Source organism: Fukomys damarensis, unplaced genomic scaffold (assembly GCF_012274545.1).
Source record: "Fukomys damarensis isolate Sample0158 unplaced genomic scaffold, DMR_v1.0_HiC HiC_scaffold_27, whole genome shotgun sequence".
Taxonomy (NCBI): Eukaryota; Metazoa; Chordata; class Mammalia; order Rodentia; family Bathyergidae; genus Fukomys; species Fukomys damarensis.
This window is the reverse complement of record NW_022900939.1, coordinates 37,786,178-37,796,761: the sequence shown is the minus strand read 5'-3', so window position 1 is coordinate 37,796,761 and position 10,584 is coordinate 37,786,178. Positions and strand designations below refer to the sequence as shown.

Below are 10,584 nucleotides of genomic sequence, written 5' to 3'. Positions count from 1 at the left end.
TTTTTTTTTTTTTTTTTTTTTTGGTACTGGGGATTGAACTCAGGTCCTTGTGCTTGTAAGGCAGGCGCTCGAACCACTTAGCTAAATCCCTGGCCCTGTTCTTTTAGGAGTGCGGCAATTATTAAAGCTTGTAATTAGGTATGCTGTTTGTTTCCTTATTAAAAAGTGGATATCCTGAGCTGTAGGTACAGTTCACTGGTAGAATGCTTGCCTGGTATGCATGAGGCCTTGGGTTTGTTCACCAGCACTAAAAAACAAAAGTATAGTTCCAGAGGACACTTTAAGCATCCCATAGGATTTCTCCTCTTGACTAATTTAAGCAATTCAGATTAGAAGCAATCTCAGATTCTTTACTTCCATTTATGTTCAACAAGTCTTAGCTTTAAATCTTTTGTGTGTGTGTTTTAGTACTAGAGAATTCTGTGAAACATTCCAAAGCCTTGAATACTCTTTCAAGTACTGGTCAATCCACTTTTAGTCATGGTACTAAGAACAGTTCTGCAAAAGAAAACATGGAAAAGGAAAAGCCAGTTAAACGTAAAATGAAGTCATCTGTACTCTCAAAGGCATCCACTCTTTCAAAGTCATCAGCTGTCATTGAGCAAGGTAAGATACTACTGGTATTTTCCCAGAGATAGCATATCTTTCTTACAAATGATGCTTTTGTTGGATTCAGCCTTTTTCTCCACTTTCTGGGTTATCTGTTTAAAAATCACATGGGAGCTGGGGATTTAGATCAGAGGTGCCACACTTGCCGTGCAAGAGCAAGGTCCTGAATTCCATCTCCAGTTCCAGGGGAAAAAAATTTTTTTTTCTAGAAATAGAGGCTTTTAGTATTACAAATTAGTTTTAAAGTTCATTATTACAACACCTTAAGAAATACTATCTTCAAAGCTGGGTGTGGTGGCGCACACCTGTAATCCCAGCACTTGGGAGGCTGAGGCAAGAGGATCGCTGTGAGTTCGAGACCAGCCTGGGTTACATAGTGAGTTCCAGGGCAGTCTCAACTACATAGTGAGATCCTGTCTCAAAAAACAAACAAAAAATAAAAAAAAGAAATACATCTTCAGAATTTAAATTGAATTCAGTTAACCCCGTGTAGCATTCTTTTAAATTGTTCAGTCACAAAATACAACAGATTGACCTTTACTAAATGATAATTCATCAGCGTTGTCTGTGCTCAGGCTTCTGTTTCATTGTACAACTTCCAGTTCCTTACAGTTAGGCTCCCAAGTTCTTTCAAGTGCAGAATTCTTTGGAAAGCCTTTCACGGTTGAAAGATGGAGACAGTCACTAATAAAATATATCACCTGGAATATTAAAACAGTTACGGTTTTGGGGCCTCAACTAGTTCAATAATAAATGTTTTTGTATCATGACTTCCAACATATGTCTATGAAAAGTCATTTTAGTTAAGGGCGTATGTGAACTTAAAATTGGGGAGTCCTCCTAGCCTTCCCTTCAGTACCCAAATTTGTTCAGCAGCCTCTCATCCATAAAAGCTCTTAAATCTATTCTTATTTCCGTGGCCTTAATTTAGACATGTATAATTTCTTGCTTGAACTTGAACTGTTTTCTTAGATCCCTGGCTTTTTCTTTTTAACATAGCAGTTCTAGTCCACCTTCCCCCATTGCAGCCCAAGTGATCTTTCTTATCATTTCTCTTTAGCTTATCTGTATACATATGTGTGCACACACAAATTAAAATCCTTGCTTGCTCAAACTATATGGGATCTGATTTTAATTTTTAGTTTTGCTTGTTAAACAGGACTCTTCATTACTTTGAGTCTTTCCTAAAATTCCAGATTTCCTTATCTTCTTTTCCCCCTTTTATGTTTTAACCATCCTAAACCACTTGAAAGTCCCTGGGTATCATTGTCTCATTCTTCTTTCCTTAGAATGTCATTTTTCTGCTGTTATCTTTCAAGTTTTGAATTACCGTCTTTTAATATAAATTATTTTGGTACTCTTCACTCTTTTCATATCATAGAAGTTATTACCACATTCAAAAGGGTGTCAAATAAGAGAATTTTCTCTTGTCTCTTATTCCGCCTCTTTGCATTGATCAAATGATTAGAAAAAAATCAAGGGATAGTGTTTATCCAGATTTATGAATAAAATAGTCCTGAATTTGATTACTAAGAGTATTTTCCATAATTGAACTGCTTGAAGAAATACAAGAAAACCCTTTTTTAACCAGTTAAACTATGCAAGTAAACATCATTTTGTATGGCTCAAACCAAACTCGTGCATTTGAATATATAGTAAAGGTAGGTAAAAGATACATTTCTTAATCTCAGCTATCATCAATTACAGTATTAATTTAGGTTATTTGCTCTGAACTTTTATTTCCCTCATATGGTCATTACTAACTTTATTACAGGTCTTTTTCTATTGGCCTTTGATCAGTTATTTTAGAAAAAAAATAAAAATTGAATTAACATTATTATATATATCTGTATCATTGGCCTTAGTGACCACTTTGAAGGTAAAACAAAATTTCCGCATAGTAAATGTTGTTTTTTCCTTTTAGGAGACTATAAGAACAATGCTCTTGTATCTGGAACCATTCAAGTCAATGGCCATGGAGGACAGCCGTCAAAACTTGTGAAGAGGGGGCCTGGCAGAAAACCCAAGGGAGATATGAATACCACTAGTGGTGAAGTGATACACAAGAAAAGAGGACGAAAGCCCAAAAAACCACAGTATGCAAAGTCCGAAAATACAGAGCAGAATAATTTGCATCCCAGCAGAGATGACGTGATTCCTTCTTCAACGTGCAATTTTCTGCCTGAAACTAATATTGTTAAGGAGGATTTACTACAGAAAAAGAGTCGAGGAGGCAGAAAACCCAAAAGGAAGATAAAAACACAAAAGCTAGAATCAGATCTCCTAGTCCCTGCCAATGTTAAAGTACTAAGAAGAAGTAACCGAAAAAAGACAGATGATCCCATTATAGATGAAGAAGAGGAGTTTGAAGCACTCAAAGGCTCTGAACCTCACATGAGAACTCGAAACCAAGGTCGAAGGACAGCTTTCTATAACGAGGATGACTCTGAAGAGGAGCAAAGGCAGTTGTTATTTGAAGACACCTCTTTGACTTTTGGAACTTCTAGTAGAGGACGAGTACGAAAGTTGACTGAAAAAGCAAAAGCTAATTTAATTGGATGGTAAACTTGAACCAAAATATTTTACTTCAAAATTTATAAAGCAGGTACAGTTAGGAATAAGTAGAACTAAGTCTTCTGCTTCCTTGCTGCTATGGTGGATTAGGGAATGTTATGATTTGACTTGCAAAAATAAAAAATACTTAGACACTTCACTTCTTTAAATGAATATATATAAATATATACATATATATTTTAAATGTTTGCTATTTATTGCCCTTAGGTAGGTTATGCATTTCCACATTCATTTCATTCAGTGTTTGAAACAAGAAGAAATTGAGGACCTATTGAATTCTTGATTTATTTGTGGGAGAGACAGTTCTGCTACACTCTTAAGGAACATAGTATTCCTAGTGATAGAGCATTTCATGTTAAAAAGAATTATTTTTGACCAGGCAAGGTACATTTTTATTGATACAAAAGTCATGCCCCTAGGAAGACATGTTACACAGAGTAGCAGTAAATTAAGAAATGTGTTTCCTCTAAAGGTAAATAGAAAGTTCTCACCATTAAATATCCTAAAAACTTTTAGTTGTAGAATGCTCACCTACAAAGTTATGTAGAAGAGGCTTTTGCTTTATTCCATTTCTGCCAAACTTAAGAGAGAAAATATACTGATGAAAAGGAAACATATCCACATTGGAAAACATTTGACTGTCTAATTTTTCAGACCTTGATTCTTATATCAATCACTCAATCTCTGTTTATTGTGCCAAAGACTGAAAATCAGTGCAGTGAAAAGCCTGTTTTTGACTGTCAGGACAGCATACACTTTTCAATATTAGAAAGGCTATTTATTCTAAAGAGCAAGTTATTAAAGAGTTATGCTGAGATATATCCTTTTTTTTTGTTTTTTTTTTTGTTGTTTTTTTTTTTGGTACTGAGTAGAAAATAATGCACTGGTGGGTCCTTTGACAGAGATGTCTTAGAGAAAATGTTTAAGTGGTTAAAGGATTCAAGGAAAATACAGGAAAAAAGGTATGAGATTTGATGTTTACTTGTTGATCTGGATTAATGTCATTTCTAAACTTTAGACATATCTGATAGGCTAAAATGGCTTACAAAGAAACGTGTCTGTGTGTGTATGTGTATATATTGATAGGTATAATTGAATATATATACAAACACATACTTATATACTGTTACCCAGGTATAAATTCTTTTTTCAGGATTTTTTAGATAGTGGTAGAATAAAAATAATTTTAAAATGTCATACTTTATAGTTTTAATTTTAAGGGAAAGATTGGTTATTTTCAATTATTAAAGGTTAAAATAGGCCAAATCACTTTTTATGCAATCATGTTTTATACAGTGGTCTCATTGCACATTGTGTTTTTCTGCACTTTTTACGGTATCCTTATCACGCTGGTATGTCAATATACACCCTAAAGAAAAACTCCATTTAATGATTGTGCCTTGTATTCTATTATTTTTTGCATCATTAGTAAAATTTAAGTTGTCTATTGTAAATGATAACTATATGACTTAGGAGAATGTATTACTATATGTACTGCTATGGAAAAGGAAAGCAGTTATTTATTTGTTTATGGTACAGTTATTTTATACTTTAAAACCCAACATAAATACCATTTCTATTGTTTAAAAGTTGTCCATTTTTTTTAAAGTTTAAAGAATGTAGTATTTTCTGAGGACTGATATGGTACAAAAATGTAACCAAAATTTTCAGATACTACATTTTTAAAAAAAAAAAAAAAAACAGGAATGGGGAAAATATGTTATCAGCATGACTCTGATGTAGAAAAATAAAAATCTTTAATTGAACCCTGACAAAATATATTACATAATTATTTCTCTACTCATTTCAGATAGGATAAATGTTAACTATCATTTAACTGTCTTAAAGAATGAAAAGTGATGCATTTGGGCTTTTTAGATCGTTTGTAACTAAATTTGTACAGAAATCCTCCTGTGAAAGTAACCATTTTCCAGATCTTGACTGGATTGCTGTGATTTTGCAGTTGAAAAAATAATTTCAAATTTTTCAGGTTTTTTGTATATTTATTTTTTTCTAACAAATATATTTAACTATATAATTAAAATTCAGTAGATAAACTTCATAATGCAGAAATGGATGGCTTGGTTGAATAGAAAAATGAGTCTCAGTTACACCATTATTGAAAATAATAGTGTATATGTTTGAAATTTAAATCAAAGTAATTAGTTGCTTTTAAGGCAATCTATTTGAAATATGTAATTTCCTGATGTTATCTGCATTGTGCTAGCAAAATTAATAGACTATAAAATCCATTTTTGTAAAAAAAAATGCATAGTTTTTAAGGTGTGTACAGAAAACGAAAGAGCATACAGTCTTAGAGTGCAGAAACTCTAGTGTGATGTGTGGGTTAGTTCCAACTCTGGAGCACAGAAATGAGTATTTGCTGTCTTTCCTATCACATGTAAATGTGTTATTCCTGTTCTGAAGACACTGTATATTACTATATTTGGACATTTTCAGACATTGGTTTCTTACTAAAGCAAAATGACTTGGATCAGATTATTTGTAACTGAAACACTTAAAAATGTATTAGTGATACCAGATATATTTAGATTTTATATTTTTATAATTTAGCTTCTATATGTTACAAAAGTTGAATTACAGAATTTAATTCATCGCCATATTTTTGTTTTGTTTTACCATTATCTTTAGTAACATCATCTGTGTAAGGGCAGAGGAAATACTGGCATTTGTCTTAAGTGAGCAATAAAAAAACTCAAGTTTAATTAAAGTTTCAGAAATACTTGTTACTTGCATGGAATGTAGAAAGACTATTTCTAAGTACCTAACCCTAATGTTCTCTCGATCCCCAACATTCTCAAGCCCCAGGTGAATCTTAACAAGATTTGCCACTGAGTAGTTTAAATATTTAATCTAATTACAATCTTAGAACCTTTGGCAATACATAGCCTCTGAAAATTTTAATCCTTTGCAGTCTGCTGTTAACAGTGTTGTACTATTTTCTGTGTATATTTATGATTTTAAGATGTATTGGCATTGTTTCTAATGCACAGCTTTTCTACAAAAGACTCTTTGGTGGCATTATTACAAATTGTTTTCTTCCTTTCCTGTAATTAGAATAACCAGGATATTTTGTGAGCTTAATTAGGTCACATCAGATTACATGGGATTAACTGAATTTAGCATCTTTTGGAAATGAGCTACATAAGATACAGTGAACAAAGAAAAGACCCTCATTCAGCCTCACTAGCTGTCCCATGACTGGAATATAGTAGATTAATCAAATATCTTAACAAATGTATTAACATTTTGTATGATGTTAGCAGCAGTTACATATTATAAAATGAATAATGTTATAAATCAGTCCCTCCATTTAGCAGTGTTTAATTCTCACATTCCATTTTATACACACATAGCTAACTATATTTCCCAAATGTAAACAGGAAGCAATTTGGATTTTCTATATAAAGAAAACAGGCTGAATGTTTTGGTTCTCCTGAAATTTGTTTGAATAGGTTGGAAGGACCAAGGTATTTGAGTAATTAAAAGGGCTATAAATGTTCGCCTTGTATGGAGGAGGTATGATTTCAAGTCACAATAGGAAAATTACTTTTATCTTCTGTTAACCCTCCAACTTAGCTAGACAGTATTTCTAACAGAACAAGTTGAGCAGTGTGATTTAGTTAAATGTAGGTGAGAATTTATCTTCCTGTTAGAATTGGAAAAGGTATACATTTTCTCCCTTCCCTCTTGCACTTCCCCTTAGTACCTCTAACTTCCGAGTGACCTGAGCTAAAATTAATACACTTACTAAGAAACTGTTTTTGTTAATTATAATTAGCAACACTCCAAATGAAGTCATTTTTAACTATGTGCAGCACCTAGGAAGAGGTTGCCAAGTCAGAAATTGAGTCAGAAGAGTCAAGTACTAAATTGTGCTCCAGTGGTAAACCTTGTACACACTGCAGTAAAACAGACTAGAAAAATCTGAGCTATAAATATATATTTTTAGTTTTGATAGCTGTTTTGAAATACTTTTCTAATGCAGATAAAATTGATCAGGAAATTAACCTTATATGGCACAAACCAAATACATAATAGTGTGTGGCTGAGTTTCTACCTTTAAGAAGCTAACAATAGCTTGGAGATGGTATATCGTATATACACATACTGGTTACTTTTGAGAGTGTGTATTGATCTTTCACAATGATACACTATAAAATGAGAAAACACCAAGTTACATTTTTGGACCATATTCAAACTGCAAGAAGACAGGTCTTTTAGGAGGTCTTTTAGAAAACTCTTAAATACTGTCACAGGATATTTAGACATGTGTAGAATGTAGCTCAATTTTAACTGACCTAGAGGGTTGAAGTCGAAACTGACACATTTTCAAATTAAAATTGTTTATTTTGTACAGAAAGTAATGTTAAACACAAGCGATTCTGTTGTATGTGGTAACACAAAGTTAAAAGCAAATTAATGACTTAGCTTTATTGAGGTTTTTGGTTTGTCCTTCCAGACCTGGAGTATCAAGTTATGAAGAGCGGTCTCACACCACAATAGCAGTGCCCTTTCTTTTTGTACATACTAATTGGACCTTTCTTTACTGTTACGTGGACACTTTCTATGTTAGTTTTGATGCATAATTCTTTGAATCCTTTTATACAAACTAGAATGTACGTGTAAGAATTTCTGTCCCTGCAATGTAGTAACTATAAACTTATTTTTAAATAAATAGAAAACTTGTTTTTCTAAACTATTTTGTAAAGACTCATTTTATTCCCTATTTTTTAAACATAAAACCCCTGGGGGTACATAATTTCAAGAGGCAATTTACCAAAGTAGTTGTGTAGCAGAAGTCATTAGGTAAATACAGGTTCATGAAGTTTCCCATGCCCTGTCATGGTTTATATCACCACCCACCCCCAGTTTCATATGCCAGTATGGGAGGGTGGCTTTTGGGAAGGTGATTGGATTATGGGAGTGCTGGTTTGCCTTAGGTGAGGTCGGGTGAGATGGGTCATTGTGGGTGTGGCCTGGAAGGATGTATCTCCCTAGCTAGCTCTGTTTTGCTGCCATGGTGTAAGTTACTTTCTTCAGCCCAGGACTTTCTGCTATGAATGTGTTAAGCCTGCCAAAAATGGACTGAAACTTGTAAAGTTGAGTCAAAAATAAACCTCACATTTGTTGGTATCAGATATTCAGTTCCTGCAGTGATAACACACTATTTAGCAAAAAGTTAATACTATAAAGAGATTTTTGAATACTCAATTATGAAATGGCTGAAGATTAAAATCATACTTGTTTTTTATGTGTCCACTTCTATTGACTTGTTACTATATGTAATTTACTAAGTGATAAGTATTTCAACATTCAGATATTTTTGTAAAAGATCAAACATTTTACACAAATACTTTCAAGAATAAAATTTCTGGGGAAAGTTAAAACTTAAGACAAAAATATTATACTTGTTAAGCAGTTGTACAGATACTGAGATGTATAAAAGTTGATACTTTACTAGAAGTTTGTTCAAATGCATTTTTACCAACTACCTAGGAATATTCAGTTTTAATCTGAATATAAAATGAATATTCCTACTAGTACAAATGTACTATATTAAATATAGTAAGTATACTAAATATATTCATACTAGTAGGAATATTCACGCTATGAATCTTTAAGACTAACAATTCAAATTAAGCACGTAGGGAATAATTGATTTTATGCTATTAATGGTCATTTCTCCCTAGACAGTTTTGTTCAAGTAATTTTGTTTAAATTTTTAAGTTGAAAACATGACAATTCTGAGATACCTTTTTTTCTTCCTAAAGTATGCTCCTATTAATTCCTAGCATATACCTAGAGGAAACTGCAAAGAAAACTTTATTTTCAACAACCACTTTTTACTGATTATTTTGTTACAACAAACATCAACTTCCAGTCTGTAAGAAAATTAACATGAAAGACCAAAGCACAAAGCCTCTGAATCTTACAATATATTAATTTGTAACTGTGTTTGACATATTGACTACCTATTGATTACTATTTGAGAAGAAAGAATGGTGGAACAGACTGAACAGTTGATTTAGATTATCAGTAAGGTAAAATGTGATTTAATTTTGTGCACTGTCCTGGTACTCATAAAGTTCAACCTTGCTTTTTCTATTTAGTCCAGAAATAAAATTTGCCATTTAGTGTGGAGCTTCCAGGCAAGCTGTGACATATGACCGTGATTTGATTGTAGTAAAGGTGTATTGCTATCAACTTGAGTTGATGTGAAATATTTGATAAAGCAATAGTCAAAGTTGTCATTTTCTAGGGATATTGGGAAATCTCCAAGATAGCTATAATGTAAATAAAATATACTGCATTTTTGTTATCTTGGCTTTGTTTTTAATAAAGACAAAAGTGAAAAACAAAAACAAAACAGTGCAGTGTAGAGTCTCCCAGAATAGGTCATATAGAAGTTAAAAAGAAACTTGGCCTCCCTTCTGAAAGTTTATTTTTTCCCCTGATGATTGAACCTAGGACCTTGTACCACTGAGCTGCATCCCCAGCCCATAATTTATTTTTTAACACCCAAATTCTAGTTTTGTACTGAGATAGTACTTGCCAGTAAAGATTTCACCAGTCTCCTCTACCTGCACCTGTCACACTTCTTGTACATAGAATGCTTTGCCAAAATTTTGCCTTATAGTTTCTTTTCCAATTCTAATTCCACTTACAAATATTGAAGCTTTTTGTACTTCCTAACATTGGCACATTAGGATGAAACTCTACCCCTGAACGAAAATGAAACAAAACTCATGTTTTTGATATGAGGTCTCACTATGTAGTTCTAGCTGGCTTTGTATGTACTCAACCCCCCAGACTGGCCTTGAACTCTGCAGTCCTCCTGCCTCAGCCTTTCAGAGCTGGGATTATAGGCAAGTGCCACCAAGCCCCGTAAAGGTTTATTTTATTATCATGAATAGCGTTTTTCTCTGTTGTTGGTGTATCTCACAGAATGCTGAGTTTCCAAACATGATACCATACCCAGCTCTTCTGTATTTTCTTGTGATGATTCCATACATTCAGGTTTAATATTTATATCTTTGATCCATTTTTAGTTTATGTTTATGTATAGTAAGAGGCAGGGATCTAGATTCATTCTTGTACATACTAATATCACATTTGTCACCATTTATTGAAGAGACTGTCTATTGTATATTCTGATAGCCATTATTTTTTAAAACCCAAACTTATTAAATCAGTCAAATTTGTCCAAAAATTCACCTTAATTTTATGAATTGAGATCCTTATAATATGTTGACTATGAGAAAAACTATTTTTGTTTCGGGTGTGTGTGTATATGTGTGGTACCTACAGATTGAATCCAGTGTATTGCATGTTAAAAAAAACCTTGGCCCAAGTGGCTGACCATAATATTGGATTATT

The 10,584-nt window shown here is 33.0% G+C and overlaps 1 protein-coding gene across 1 annotated transcript in view; it reads left to right on the top strand.

Moving 5' to 3' along the window:
* Positions 1-4,876, top strand: part of Phip (pleckstrin homology domain interacting protein) — a 92,002-nt gene extending 87,126 nt beyond the window's left edge. Inside the window, exons 36-37 of the mRNA XM_010617835.3 lie at positions 409-606; positions 2,534-4,876. Coding sequence (XP_010616137.1) covers positions 409-606; positions 2,534-3,174 — 839 coding nt within the window. The 3' untranslated portion in view covers positions 3,175-4,876. The remainder of the gene's footprint in view (positions 1-408; positions 607-2,533) is intronic.
* The last annotated feature ends 5,708 nt before the right edge of the window (positions 4,877-10,584 follow it).